At 41.6% G+C, this 16,215-nt stretch overlaps 2 protein-coding genes across 2 annotated transcripts; both read left to right on the forward strand.

Moving 5' to 3' along the window:
• The first annotated feature begins 2,261 nt into the window (after positions 1-2,261).
• LOC124265696 lies at positions 2,262-11,378 on the forward strand. Its single transcript, XM_046700499.1, has 2 exons — positions 2,262-2,347; positions 9,082-11,378. Exon 2 carries the CDS (start codon positions 9,401-9,403, stop codon positions 11,366-11,368), a length of 1,968 nt encoding a protein of 655 aa, XP_046556455.1. The 5' UTR covers positions 2,262-2,347; positions 9,082-9,400; the 3' UTR covers positions 11,369-11,378.
• Positions 11,379-11,612: 234 nt separating this feature from the next.
• On the forward strand, positions 11,613-14,566 carry LOC124265697 (zinc finger protein 836-like). The gene has a single exon (XM_046700500.1). The coding sequence runs from the start codon at positions 11,613-11,615 to the stop codon at positions 13,185-13,187; it is 1,575 nt and encodes a 524-aa protein (XP_046556456.1). The 3' UTR covers positions 13,188-14,566.
• The last annotated feature ends 1,649 nt before the right edge of the window (positions 14,567-16,215 follow it).

The raw sequence follows: 16,215 nt of genomic DNA on the forward strand, positions 1-16,215 counted from the left end.
AGCTACCCACATGGCAACATCTCATCCAGGTACCAACATCTTACCAAGATACCCACATGGCAATATCTCATCCAGGTACCAACGTCTTACCAAGATACCCACATAGCAACATTTCCTCCAAGTACCAACGTCTTACCAAGATACCCACATGGCAACATCTCATCGAGGTACCAACGTCTTACCAAGATACCCACATAGCAACATATCCTCCAGGTACCAACATCTTACCAAGATACCCACATGGCAACATCTCATCCAGGTACCAACGTCTTACCAAGATACCCATATGGCAACAACATAGCATCCAGGTGCCAACATGGCAACATCTGTTTGAGGTACCAACATGGCAACAATGTAGCATCCAGGTACCAACATGGCAATAACGTAGCATCCAGGTCCCAACATGGCAACAATGTAGCATCCAGGTACCAACATGGCAACATCTCATTCAGGTACCAACATGGCAACAACGTAGCATCCAGGTGCCAACATGGCAACAATGTAGCATCCAGGTGCCAACATGCCAACAATGTAGCATCCAGGTGCCAACATGGCAACATCTCATCCAGGTGCCAACATGGCAACAACGTAGCATCCAGGTGCCAACATGGCAACATCTCATCCAGGTATCAACATGGCAACAAGTAGTATCCAGGTGTCAACATGGCAACAACGTAGCATCCAGGTGTCAACAGCAACATCTCATCCAGGTATCAACATGGCAACAACGTAGCATCCAGGTGTCAACATGGCAACAACGTAGCATCCAGGTGTCAACAGCAACATCTCATCCAGGTATCAACATGGCAACAACGTAGCGTCCAGGTGTCAACAGCAACATCTCATCCAGGTATCAACATGGCAACAACGTAGCATCCAGGTGTCAACAGCAACATCTCATCCAGGTATCAACATGGCAACAACGTAGCATCCAGGTGTCAACATGGCAACAACGTAGCATCCAGGTATCAACAGCAACATCTCATCCAGTTATTAACATGGCAACAACGTAGCGTCCAGGTGTCAACAGCAACATCTCATCCAGGTATTAACATGGCAACAACGTAGCGTCCAGGTGTCAACAGCAACATCTCATCCAGGTATCAACATGGTAACAACGTAGCGTCCAGGTGTCAACAGCAACATCTCATCCAGGTATCAACATGGCAACAACGTAGCATCCAGGTGTCAACATGGCAACAACGCAGCGTCCAGGTGTCAACAGCAACATCTCATCCAGGTATCAACATGGCAACAAGTAGTATCCAGGTGTCAACATGGCTACAACGTAGCGTCCAGGTGTCAACAGCAACATCTCATCCAGGTATTAACATGGCAACAACGTAGCGTCCAGGTGTCAACAGCAACATCTCATCCAGGTGTCAACACAGCAACATCTCATCCAGTTGCCAACATGGCAACAACGTAGCATCCAGGTATCAACATGGCAACAACGTAGCATCCAGGTGTCAACAGCAACATCTCATCCAGGTACCAACATGGCAACAACGTAGCATCCAGGTACCAACACAGTAATATCTTATCATGGTGCCAACATGGCAATAAGTAGTATCCAGGGGCCAACATGGCATCATCTTATCCAGGTGCCAACATCGCAACAACGTAGCATCCAGGTACCAACATGGCAACAATGTAGCATCCAGGTACCAACACAGTAACATCTTATCCAGGTGCCAACATGGCAACATCTGATTGAGGTACCAACATGGCAACAACATAGCATCCAAGAGATTGTAATAATAGAATCTGGTAACGACAATCTATTGGTTGACAATCATCGTCTTAATTACAGTACTTTGAATTGTTGGGTTGTTTGTTTTTTAAATTCATATTCACCATAAATTTGGTTAATTCTTTGGGCCCTAATCTTTATATTTAAATGTAACAAAATGCCCTTCTTTTTCAAGTTTAGTTTCTTGACGATGTTTGTTTTCGTCCACGCCTTCCCCTCAAACTGTGTCAGTGGTTATGATGACCCTGCCAAACATCACTGTCGATGTCTGATCCCTCGAAATTATGCTTGGGTTTACACGGGCATTGTATTAACTATAAGTATTTCAGTTCTGTTAATCGTTATTTTGCGAGTAGGATTTCCAAGGGCTATCTTAGATAGAGATCAGTCATAAACAAGGCGACATTCAGAAATAGGCAGTGCGCGGCATAGAAGGTCACTGTGACCCGGTCATACCCTTCACCTCTGACCTGTCTGACCTAGATGTGAACCATACGCGAACCCGGTAACGGCCTTGACATTTATCGGAGATTGAACCATTTTCTCTCGAAGGCCAAGGGTCAAATTGTGTTTTAGTCGCAGCTTTCATCCACGGTAAGTCGTCAAATATTCCAGACAGCTTTTTAATGATCTGTAGCCTGCAATAGAAGCGTATTTTAGTCGTTTTAACTCCTGTTGATATCGGCACAGAAACGAGGTCAAACCTCTCGCCATTGCAGTCACACTGGTACAATGTGAACGGACATGGCATATTGGTGTTGATAAACATGAGGAGAGCATTCCTCACATTCGTTCAACTCTGTGACAAATGTAATCTATTGTATTTGAGATACATATATACAATGTGTTACAATATGGGTCATGTTATATAATATATACCTTCCTCGGCGTATAACAAAGGTAGATCTATATACACTGATGACAGTTTTCCCCCGAGCCCTGGCTGTGTGCCGCAAATTATGTTACAGTTAGGTTTTACCGCTGCAGCGGTTAATATTATATCACTGCTTCGCTAATTTGCTCATTAACGAAAATTTACAACTGAATAATCCACACCATAAGGTTCACGAAGATGAGATTATAAGTTGGGGGAGGGGGGGCTTTGAGATCGGCCCTGTGGTCACGTGACGTTTGTGACACGAATCCATTAATTTTCATGCTGATTTCAAACAATGTTAATATATGTCGTGAGAACTACGTTTAATGAAAATAAATACATTCTAAAATTTCTAAAATTACTTTCATTCTACATGTTCACATTTGATATCAGTAAATGGCAAATGGCATATTTGGTATTTCTTGTCAAATATTGCATTTTCCAAATGCACATTTCATTTGGGCTAGTATCTTGGACCTGATAGTAACCTTTTTAGGCTATATTTTGTCTAGAATAATTAAAATAATGCCTAATACAATATAATAACTACAATTTGTTGTCGGGGATTTAGCTTGGGACCGGAACACCTTAAATAACCAAGAGAAGCATTAAGTAGTGGCCAGTCTTTATTCAGTGCAATAATAATGAGTTTTTGCGTGTACAGTTTTGTTACCTTACTTAACAGGTACACTGTGTAAAATTGATTGATTGATCAAGGGTATCATGAATCATTTGAATTAAACACACATATTAATTATAAAAAAATACATTCAATGACATACATTTTGATTGCAAGCCCACAATAGAATATATACAATACATGCACAAGAATTACTTTACTTCCACAAGCCTAATTATATGTAATTTAGATTTACTGAACTTATAATGTCTTAACGTTACTATATTATACTGTATACTATTTTGATGTACACTAAATCGTTAGATTAGTGGTACATGGTCTGACCTAACTAGAATACAAGTATTTCCTGGTGTACTTAATTTTATATGATTACATTGGTGATAATATTTGGTCAATAAATAAGTCACATCTCGACAAGGGTGGTGAATGAGAACCTTGAGTCATAAGTGTTTCCTAAATGTCATGTGTTTTCTGTGTAGCAGTGGTAAGCAGATAAAATTTGCATGCAGTGTTGCAAGTATGCAGTTGGCTATTTTAGGTACACTTTTAGGTACGATAATAAATGTTATTCAAGCAATACATTTTCCTTCATTCCAAAAGTCAAAAACCAGTGTCCACACAACTGATTACTAGTGTAATAAAAAAATTGATATGCAAGAAAAATTATATCGGTTTTTTGTTTGTTAACTGAAACACAACTGCTTTGATTCCCTCACAGTTTTGAATAATATTGATTAATAGTGCTCAAGTGTACATCCCTCAAACTTTGCTTACGGAAAGCTTATATTATGTTCTTGGTTGCATTTAGGTCTTTATTTCTTAGGGGCGGTGGGGTAGCCTAATGGTTAAAGCGTTGGCTCGTCACGCCGAAGACCCGGGTTCGAATCCCCACATGGGCACAATGTGTGAAGCCCATTTCTGGTGTCCCCCACCGTGATGTTGCTGGAATATTGCTAAAAGCGGCGTAAAACCATACTCACTCACTCACTCACCACTCACTTTATTTCTTATCGTTACTTAACATTGGGTAGTTTATCTTAGTTTGACACTACACATCCCAGGATTTGATAATCAAATGTTTTTATCGTTTGTTTGTGCACATATAAAAAATGGTATTCTGTTTCACGTAAAATTGTTGCTTCCTGCTTTATTTCTTAATACTTGCAGTGTTATGATGCAGTGGCAGCAAATGACTGAAACACCTGTATGCTCATGTTGTACCACTGTATTGGGTGTGTGACCTAGTGTTACTATCCTCAAATACTGTAAACAATCTTGATCATTTAAGTAGATGCGGGTTCAGGCAGTTTCTCAAAGGTTGACTGTACCTATTTGACCTGACTTTATCTCACTGCCAGACTTTAGACTCCGAACATCAATTATCACTAATGGATTAGCTTAGTCTGTCTCACAGTCCCTGAACCACATTATTTTCCCTACAGCCAAGCCTTCCAGCAATGCGTAAGCCCTAAATGAAGCAAGTCAAGATTTCCCTATATCTCCCAACTCACTTGCACTCCTTTTCAATTTCAATTGGTTGATTTGTTACTATCAAAATAATATATAGAGACTAAGCGTTAGTCCACTCTGTTCCCTGTAGTCTCAGCATCTCCATTCTACAATAGCTATGTAAAACACAAATTGTTTGGCGTTAGCAGATGTACGGAGTAAAGAGGCCAGAGTGCTATGCTCTCAGTGGGAGTTTTCATTTATAGAATCACCATCAACAACCTTTATACAAAATGCACAACAATAAACCAGCTGCATGTAAATAATCGCCTCTGTCTGTCTGGACGGCCTCTACTGTTGTTCAGTGATTATCAATATCATTACCAGCAGGATTTAATGACATGTATCAACCAAGTGAGTGAACTAGGCCACCTGATATCAATTGTCACCCCTCAACACAAGTAGAGATTGCTGAGGACCAGTGTTGTTAACTGATAATGAGAAAGGCTGTTGTTAACTGAGAAAGGCTGTTGTTACCTGAGAATGGATGTTGTTGTTACCTGAGAATGGATGTTGTTGTTACCTGAGAATGGATGTTGTTACCTGAGAATGGATGTTGTTGTTACCTGAGAATTGATGTTGTTGTTAACTTGAGAATGGATGTTGTTGTTAACTGATGAGAATGTTGATGAATGGATGTTGTTACCTGAGAATGGATGTTGTTGTTACCTGAGAATTGGATGTTGTTGTGAAATGAGTTGTTACCTGAGAATGGATGTTGTTAACTGAGAATGGATGTTGTTAACTGAGAATGGATGTTGTTAACTGATAATGGATGTTGTTGTTAACTGAGAATGGATGTTGTTAACTGAGAATTGATGTTGTTAACTGAGAATGGATGTTGTTGTTAACTGAGAATGGATGTTGTTGACTGAGAATGGATGTTGTTGTTAACTGAGAATGGATGTTGTTAACTGAGAATTGGATGTTGTTGTTGTTACCTGAGAATGGATGTTGTTGTTAACTGAGAATGGGATGGATGTTGTTGTTAACTGAGAATGGATGTTGTTAACTGAGAATGGATGTTGTTGTTACTGAGAATGGATGTTGTTAACTGAGAATGGATGTTGTTAACTGAGAATGGATGTTGTTAACTGAGAATGGATGTTGTTAACTGAGGAATGGATGTTGTTGTTAACTGAGAATTGATTAACTGAGAATGGATGCTGTTGTTGTTAACTGATGGAATTGACATGGATGTTGTTAACTGAGAATGGGATGTTGTTAACTGAGAATTGGATGTTGTTAACTGAGAATGGATAATGTTGTTAACTGAGAACTGAGAATTGGATGTTGTTAACTGAGAATGGATGTTGTTAACTGAGAATGGATGTTGTTAACTGAGAATGGATGTTGTTAACTGAGAATGGATGTTGTTAACTGAGAATGGATGTTGTTAACTGAGAATGGATGTTGTTAACTGAGAATTGGATGTTGTTAACTGAGAGTTGGATGTTTAGACAGAGTGTGAATCTTGTGTGTAAGTTAAAAAGTGACCGAATGGATGTTGATTTCCTCTAATAAGTGCCCTGGCACTTTTTTAACAGAACCTGTTGACCTGAGGATGTTTATTAAAATACCATGTATTTTTAAGGAAGGGGATAAAGACATGGGATGTTAATTGAGAATGGATTTAAGGGACCATTCCTTAATATATCTATTTTAGACCAAGGAGAATACATTTAGATGTAAAGCAAAAGGTCTATAACTGGATGCTGTTAGTAGAGATTGGCTTTATTTCTTAAAGCACTGTGTTGACTATCCCTGATGTTGTTATTAGAGGATCGGGCGCTAAATAGAGGCAGGTACACAATGTGTGACTCACTGTCCCTGCTGTCATCACCTACAGGAGGTCTTGCAGCTGGGTATCTCTGTATGCCAGGTACACAATGTGTGACTCACTGTCCCTGCTGTCATCACCTACAGGAGGTCTTGCAGCTGGGTATCTCTGTATGCCAGGTACACAATGTGTGAGTCTCTTACTGTGACCCACTGTCCCCGCTGTCATCACCTACAGGAGGTCTTGCAGCTGGGTATCTCTGTATGCCAGGTACACAATGTGTGACTCACTGTCATCACCCACTGTCATCACCAGGTACACAGAAGGTCTTGCAGCTGGGTATCTCTCTGTATGTACACAATGGTGACTCACAATGTAGATGACTCACTGTCCCTGCTGTCATCACCTACAGGAGGTCTTGCAGCTGGGTATCTCTGTATGCCAGGTACACAATGTACTCACTGTCCCCTTTGTCATCACCTACAGGAGGTCTTGCAGCTGGGTATCTCTGTATGCCAGGTACACACAATGTGTCTTGCAGCTGGGTATTTGCTGCAGGTACACAATGTGTGTGAGAGACTCTGTGACTCACTGTCCCTGCTGTCATCACCTACAGGAGGTCTTGCAGCTGGGTATCTCTGTATGCCAGGTACACAATGTGTGACTCACTGTCCCTGCTGTCATCACCTACAGGAGGTCTTGCAGCTGGGTATCTCTGTATGCCAGGTACACAATGTGTGACTCACTGTCCCTGCTGTCATCACCTACAGGAGGTCTTGCAGCTGGGTATCTCTGTATGCCAGGTACACAATGTGTGACTCACTGTCCCCGTCTGTCATCACCTACAGTGAGGTCTTGCAGCTGGGTATCTCTGTATGCCAGGTACACAATGTGTGACTCACTGTCACCCCAGGAGGTCTTGCAGCTGGGTATCTCTGTATGCCAGGTCATCCGCTGTCACAGGAGGTCTTGCAGCTGGGTATCTCTGTATGCCAGGTACACAATGTGTGACTCACTGTCCCCGCTGTCATCACCTACAGGAGGTCTTGCAGCTGGGTATCTCTGTATGCCAGGTACACAATGTGTGACTCACTGTCCCTGCTGTCATCACCTACAGGAGGTCTTGCAGCTGGGTATCTCTGTATGCCAGGTACACAATGTGTGACTCACTGTCCCCGCTGTCATCACCTACAGGAGGTCTTGCAGCTGGGTATCTCTGTATGCCAGGTACACAATGTGTGAGTCTGTACTGTGACTCACTGTCCCCCTGCTGTCATCACCTACAGGAGGTCTTGCAGCTGGGTATCTCTGTATGCCAGGTACACAATGTGTGACTCACTGTCCCCTGCACTGTCATCACCTACAGGAGGTCTTGCAGCTGGGTATCTCGGTCATCACCTACAGGATGTATGCCCACAATGTGTGACTCACACTGTCCCCGCTGTCAATGTGTGAGGTCTTGCAGCTGGGTGTATGCCAGGTACACAATGGCAGACCAGTCTTGACGGGTATCTCTGTGACTCACAATTGTAGTGCTTGAGATAGCTGGACATGGTAGTCTAAATGCACACATAGGCTCCACTCAGTAATCTCTACCATGTCAAAAATAACAAACATCAAACTGATGTGCAAATATCACATGTACCCTCATGCTTTAACTTCAGGAAAAGCTATAACATATTGCACTACACATAGGGTTAGAGCACACTGTATTTATGAACACAATATTTTGTTTCTCTTTCATTGTTACATATCAATTTCAAATTGAAACAGTTAACCCAGAAGTCAATACCGGAAGAATTCAGTGTGAAACCAACAAAGAAATGTTATATAATTAAAAATGTATCATGAAATAAAACTAGGCTTGCAAATCAATACAAATTTCTGCCTTAGTTACATCAGTACCCAGTAGAGTGTGGTACAGAATTCAGTGGCAGTAGGATTACTATGGTTGAATATTATATGTTGCAGTGGTAAAGTCGGTGGTAATATATTCACCGAGCAGCAATAGTGGTCAAGCTTTTGAAACAGGCCAAGGGTTGAAAATATTAATAACGAAAACAGCTGGTCTTGATGTATTGTGAAAGGATAGAGGCATGCACTTGTCATATAAGTCTTTAAAACCTTCCAGGATGTTCCACGCTGTTCTGGAGAGGTTTATGCTGTTTCCTATATAATCAGTATGTCTAACATCTATAAGGTATGAAAGCCAGAGAATATTCAGTGTAGACTATGTGCCGCAACAGAGATTGCCTCAGAGGCTAAATAGTGGCAAAAACTATATAAATTGATCATTGAAAATCAGTGATGACCCCAGGTGTTTGCTAAAAAGGGTAATCATATTCTATACAACAGTGATCTCTCAAACTGTTCAGTAACCATGGTCAGGTGATAAAACAGGATACAAAAAGGCGGAATGGTGAACTTGTTTATTGGTTAAAACAGAAACTATGCATGATGTTTCTCCAAGTCATGATTTGTTCCCATGGTATAATTGATGTTTGTTTTGTTTCCTTTGCCAGGTGGCGATGTGAATTGACAAGATGGGCTTCAATCCCTACCCCCGTATAAGCTGGAGATGGTGATGTGGTGTGTCCTCATTTCTAGTTAACATGAATAATCTCATGGACAAAGATGGGTGACCAGTAAATGTAATCACCAACAGATGAGGAAGACTTCATGAGATGGAAGTATGCCCTCAACCCAAATCCATGACATAAAAACCACTGAAAATAGGTCTTAGACACTTGAGGCAGTACTCTTGAAACAACAGACAGCACAAGGAGTGACCCCTCACATAGGTGACACCAAACATAGGTAACACCTAAACATTAATCAAAGATGGGTGAGAACATAAATGTCAAGATGGAAAGACTTGAAGCAGGAACAGCATTGGACATGGAGAGGTTTCATCCGAACTTTTTCTCTTCAGGACAAGCTTCGGATATCCTTTCAGAAGGGCATTGCAGTTCTGATCCTGGTGCAAGTGAGAACATTGTAAGTAATGAGGACATTTCAGAGGATTCACAAGATAAAGACTGGAAAGTATCTTACCTGGACTATCAGGTTGACTCTGATGATGAAGAAATTGAGACTGCCTCCGACAGAGACCTTGACCCAGACTATGACAAGAGTCCAGAACCAGAATGGGATGATGGGGACAGTGGAGACAGTGACTACAAACCAGGATCTAGAAGTGCCAAAAAGAAAAAGTGTTTTCGAGGGAAGGGCAGGGGAAGAATCAGAGAGAGTTATCAAAGCAAAATTGACAAACTCAAACTCAGTCTCACTCAAGATGTTATGAGATTTGCATCAAATGTTAAGGGAGGAAGAGACATACTCAAACTTAATTCCTTGTTGGCAAAAGACACGCTGGAACAAGATAAGCTGTTAGTCAGTCAGGCATCAGATGTTAGTGATAAGGTAAAGAAAGAAAGGGATGAAACTCTGAGGACAACAGTTAAGGAAGTTCTCAGTGGTAGAAACTTATTGCCCTCTCTGTGCGGTTCTGACATTTCTCAAGCCACAGTCAAGTCAATTGCCAACATACTGCATGAAGACAAACCCTTCGAAGGGTCTGTTGAGTCGCCTGTGGTCAGTGGATCTCATCCTAGTGCAAGTCTGCTCCTCCAGTCATTGAGGAGAACTGTTCAGGATAATGATCCCGGAACAAATGATTTTCCTTCACAGTCATCAAATAGTAACACCAACTGTGGGCCATCAGTTAGCACTGATGGTGGCAAGCAGAATGTTGAGGGACTCTCGGGTAGATCATTCCTTCTTCTGCAGCATCTTGCTCTCCAGGAACATCAGAAGAAACATCAATTTGGCTCTTTTTTATCTTTTAAACGTTTCCTTGAACCAAATGCCTACAGCTCCTCAAATGGAGGTAGTGTCCTGAAGTCCATGCTCACTGAAGACCTGGGCACTCAAGCTGGAGTCGGATCTCACAGAAGCGACACGACATTGTTGAGGAAAATGTTGGAGACTGTTCATGCTCCCCCTCACGAAATATCATTGGATGGTTCTGAGCTTTTACAAGTCACAGATGAAATGACAGTCTCAGAAAAGAAACAGTTCTCTTTAGAGACATTTGAAGGATACACTGTGTATGTTGATCAAGCTGCTTCAGAAGAAGATGTTGATGATAATGATGATGTTGATGGTGATGTTAATGATAGGGACAAAGAGGAAAGTGATTACCAGCAGATCCCTGACATTCCTGCGCTCATGCCAGTCAAGATAAAGACCGAACCTTTGTCTCCACGGCATACATCTGGAGACGCTGAGAGTCATCCACAGATCAAAACAATTCCATTAATGCAGATTAAGCCAGAACCTATGTCACCTACATCAGGGACTGAGGGTGACGGCTTAGCTTCACAAGAAACTTCATCCAGGGAGTGTGAAAAATCTAATTCAGCCTATGATCAAAACATAATAATTAAGAAGGAACCTGACCTGCTTTTAACTGAGGGAAGCAGAGAGAGAAAGGAAGACATCCAGTCGCAGTCTGAAGGATTTCACCAGCATACCAGTTCACATCCAGTAGGTGATAGTCTTAAAAGATCAGCAGAGCTTACCACGTTGGAAAGCATGCAGCTGAAGTCTGAACCTGTCTCTCCAACGTTACCAACAAGACCACCAGATCTTTGGACAAACAGCTGTAATGCTGCACCAAATGTATCAAAGAATGTTTCAAAATTACAGTCTTCAGATATTCCTGACTTAAATTTGCGCTCTCTGTTGGTGAATGATGATAACACATTAAAAGTCAATGTTAACACAAAGAGCCAAGTACAGCCATAGTCAGTCCATGAACAATGTAGTTTTTCAAAATGTCCAGAAACATAAAGAGGGAAGACCACATTGTGAGCAAACTGTAAGTCAAAAGGTACCAGCTTTGAAGGAGGTTACCTCAGATGGTGATACCAATGGGCAAAGGGATGGCAATGGATCAGATTTTGGAATCTCAGCATCAACATTTCTGCAGTCTTTAAGCAGACTCTCTTCCACTTCTTCTGACAATAAGGACACGATTCTTCGAGGACTGATGGAGGTTCAATCCTCCTCAGATTTGGGCAGTCCTAGTCATTCATATAACACAAGACATAAACGAAAACATCAGGACATAAGCCAGCTTGTTGAAGACCAGGACACTGCTTCAGTTGGACAGGATGCCTCTGCCTCAAAGTATATCAGAAATTCAGCAGAATTTAAGCCGTTTGAATCACTGTCTCAGGCCCTTAATCATAGCAGAACTAATGTTGATGGACTACAAGAGTCAGACGTGAGTGAAAGCCTGAGTCAGAATGTGAACTCTTGTAGCCAGCAGCTGCTCAACATCATCAAGAGTGTAGGGGCATCAAAGGTTACAGAGGAACCCAAGAAGAAGGATGTTACAATTTTAAAGTCAATGCTTAATAGTGTCAATGACGAAGAGAAATTTGAGCCACCTGCAAATTATTCAGTGATGTCTAGACTCTTGGATACACCTACCAGTTCAATTGGAGTAAGATCCACAACTTTCCTGAACCGGAGTTACATTTCACCGCCAATTCAAAGGAGTTGTTCACAGGTCCCAGCCGCTAAGCAGGTCAGTAAATTCAGAATGATTAAGCCCAAACCTTCAACAATTGGAACTCCAACCCAAACCCAAATTGCATCCCTTAGGATAGGGCTAAGGAAAAGGCGAAGTAGATCTGCTGAGAAGTCTTGCTCCTATGATACTGGTATATCTGCCCTGCCAACAGAATGTCCCTATCAGTGCAGACTTTGTGGAAGTGCATTCAGATCTACACCTCTCTTGGAAGAACACATGCATGTTCATTTTGGGTCCATGCCTTTCGGATGCAGTATCTGTCCACAGTCATTCATGACAGCCAAAGAGCTGGAAGACCATATGAAGGTTCATGCAAGCAAGCTGTCTCCTGCAGTAGTATACAAGTGCACTGTGTGTGGAGATGTGTTTGATACCGAAAGGGAACATAACGAGCATCGCATTAACCACGAGACATTTCAACAGGTTCAGTCAACAGACCACAACAAAGTCAGAAGTTCACAGCATGCTTATGATCAGGTTCACATGTTAAAGAATGTTCATGCCTGTAAACAATGTGGGGAGGTTTTTCAGGATATTCACAAGTATGTCCTACATGTTGATCAACATAGTGGATGGTACAAGTGTGAGAAATGTGACAAAGTGTTTATGTCAAAGATTGTATTCCAGGAGCATATTCTCAACTGTTCAGGACAGAACTACATCTGTAGCGAATGTGGAAAGACTTTTATGAGCAAGATGGATTTGAATTATCACATCATGTTTGAACACAAGCAACAGGGTGTGACATGTGGAATATGTAGTGCAGTATTCTGCTATGAGTCTCACCTGAAGGAACATGAGGTGCAGCAGCATGGCAGTGAACTCAAGCTGATGTTGCAGGGGGCCCCCCACACACAGCCAGACACTGTGGATGATATCTCTATGGAAAATGGTTGCAAGATATCAGACATGATGTCTCTGTCTGTTCAGCGTTCCTCAGGGTCAATGGCAATCTCAGACTTCGCAGTTCAGTGTTTGTCAGATCCAACTCCATCAGTAGTGGTAACAATATCTGACAGTGAATAGAGGCCCTAAGGATAGAGTGGTCGCTTGTCTTGCAGAAAACCTGGTTCAGTTCTAAAATGGTACAAATTATGCTTGGAATACCATATTTTAAATACCTCTTTAACATTTAGGGTAGGTGGGTCGGAATTTATTTTTTTACATATTTTTTTAGAAGTATAGTACAAATAATAACACATTTATCAATGTGTAATTGTTTATTCAATCAAGCTTGCGGCCATCATATCGACTTTCTCTATCAAAATGACCGATATCTGTTGGTGCCATGAAAAAACAATGGTATATGAAAGCTTATTTTATGCAATCCGCTTAAAAAATAAATTGGTTCGGCTCCGGAATTCAAGGGTCGGTTGGGTAATCGGTACCATAACATTTTTTTTAGGCCTAAACTGAGGCTAATCATGTTATCATGTTAATGCATGTAAAGGACACAATGGAAAATGTGATGTTATTGCAGTAGCCAATGTGAGAGACACCTGTTATTATATTGGGAGTGGTTCCTGTCTGATTGTCTGCAATGAGATCATGGTAACAAGGGAGTTAACTGGCATGTGTTTCCAATGTACTACTGTCATTGCTGGCATATTGGCCAGTCATCAGTATTAGTTAATTCCTGATTTTAATTCCAGTTGAAGCTGGTTTCCCGGTGTTTTTGATATTTATGATGGTAATGTGTTATTTATGAAGTTTCTGTAGATTTAACTTCTACATCAACTGTATGTATGGCTGTATTGCATAGGTTCTACAGTATTTCTGCAACAAATATTCTTGGGCAACATTTTTATCATTTTCAGTTGTTAAGCAGGACAGTACATTGATGCACCTGTATATAATATATTTGGCAAGGGGTGTGTTTAGATCTTCATATTATAATTTGTCTGTGTGTGGTGGTACCTGTATGTTAGAACAGCACATAGTCGGACCTGTACGTTATAGCATCTGTGTGTGGTGGCACCTGTATGTTAAAACATCTCTGTGCTTGGTTGGACCTAATGTTATAACATCTGTATGTTGAGGAGCTTTGCTGGTTCCATGCGCTGGGTGTGCTGAGAGTACTATATGACATTGGTGTACTGAGTACCCTGGGAGTACCATGTGATCTATGTGTACTGAGTACCCTGGGAGTACCATGTGATCTATGTGTACTGAGTGCCCTGGGATAACATGTGACCTGGGTGTGCTGAGATTCCTGAGTGTACCTGGTTTTCGAAAGCAAGCCCTGGGCTTCTATACAGAAAATAGGGATTTTGACAAGTGAACTTTGACACCAAATAGAAGCCCGGGCGTATATTCGGAAACATGGGCTTCTATTCGGATTTTGTTTTACAGTGACAATCATATGGAATAAAAAATCATAAGGCAATAAGTGAAGGAAATATTCACGAATATTGCAATGACTATGAAATGAAACGGAACGCATACAAACTCTAATATAAAGTATGATTGTAAACAGATGCTTGTCTCTGCCAGAATCGACAGCATCCACGATTTTTGTTGCCAATGAAATCCATCGTTGTTCCTGTCGTCATGTCTATATAGCAGGGCGTTTCATCCATGTTGAGGATATGAGCAGCATCGTAACCCAACCTAAACCTTTCTACGCCGCGAAGGTGATCCTGTATGATTGTCTTGATAACAACATGATCTCGGTTGCTGACCCTGATGTGTGACACGTCTGCTTTTAATGATGTGGCGTTGACAGATATTATAAATCCACTTGTCACTAAAACTAATCGAACTGGTGCCAAGTTCAAGTTCACGTTCAAGTCGGAGAGCTTGTTTCCGAATTCTCTTATAGTTTACGATCATTCTCTCCTTTCCCTGTTCCTTGAACCACGCATACAGACATTGTTTCAGTTCAGGGAGTGCTGGTTTACGCCCTGCGCCAAGAAATCTCTTTGGCCACTGTGCCGACTCCACACATTTTGACTCGTTTTAGACCATTCTCTAAGCTGTTTCCTATCAATTCCCAGACTCCTTGATGCAGAGGTCAGATTAGCCCCATGGGTTTAGTCTCTATTCGCCTACATGTCAATTTGCCTACATCTCCATTCGCCTACAAAAGCAATGATTAGAGAATGCACCCCTACTCTTATAATGAACCTGACTCACTGAGTCTTGATCGACTGTTGTTATAAGGATATGTAGTTGAGTAAACAGGATTAGTGCACCCACTGAGAAGTTAAAACAGGGTTAAAATAAAATGACAGGGATTAATGCATGCGATGATGACTGACTGACTGAGTTTGGTTTTACGCCGCTTTTAGCAATATTCCCGTAACATCACGGCAGGGGACACCAGAAATGGGCTTCACACATTGTGCCCATGTGGGGATTCGAACCCGGATCTTCGGCGTGAGGAGCCAACGCTTTAACCGTTAAGCTACCCCACCGCCCCGCATGCGACGATGAGATGTAGTTAATTTAATCACTGTGAAATACTAAGTTGTTATAAGGATATGTAGTTGCGTAAAGAGGATAAGATCTGTTGTCACAAGTGACAACCTCAAGACTTGCGCATGATTGTGTTTTTAAAATAATTACAAACAAATAGAGACAAAATTTAAGCTTTTAAGACAGAGACTTCAGACGGCCGGCAGTTCCCGGTGGTAGTGGACGGTGATGACAACAGGATTCTAATCTTCACAACCGCAGAGATGATGGATATCCTTGCTGTGGCCGAAACTGTGTACATGGATGGAACATGTTATGTGTGCCCTAGTCTCTGGACCCAAGTGTATGTTTTGCACTGCCTTGTACATGTAGGACCAGATGTATCCAGCTGCCTTTTCCCTACTTCCCAGCAAATCCCGTGACACATATATCAGACTGTTTACTCACTTAACTCAGCAACCAAACCTAACTGGTTGTACGAACTTACACAAACATGTCCGTAAACCCCACTGGCTTCTATCATGTAATCCCTTGTCATCACATTGTTACTGTGCATCCCAATTAATCAATTATTGTGCTTACAACTGTCGGTGTCAATCATTTGGAGGGTTTTCACAACGGCTTCAAGAAACTCGTC

This window comes from Haliotis rubra, unplaced genomic scaffold, assembly GCF_003918875.1.
Source record: "Haliotis rubra isolate DU_JTF1 unplaced genomic scaffold, ASM391887v1 Scf99, whole genome shotgun sequence".
NCBI lineage: Eukaryota > Metazoa > Mollusca > Gastropoda > Lepetellida > Haliotidae > Haliotis > Haliotis rubra.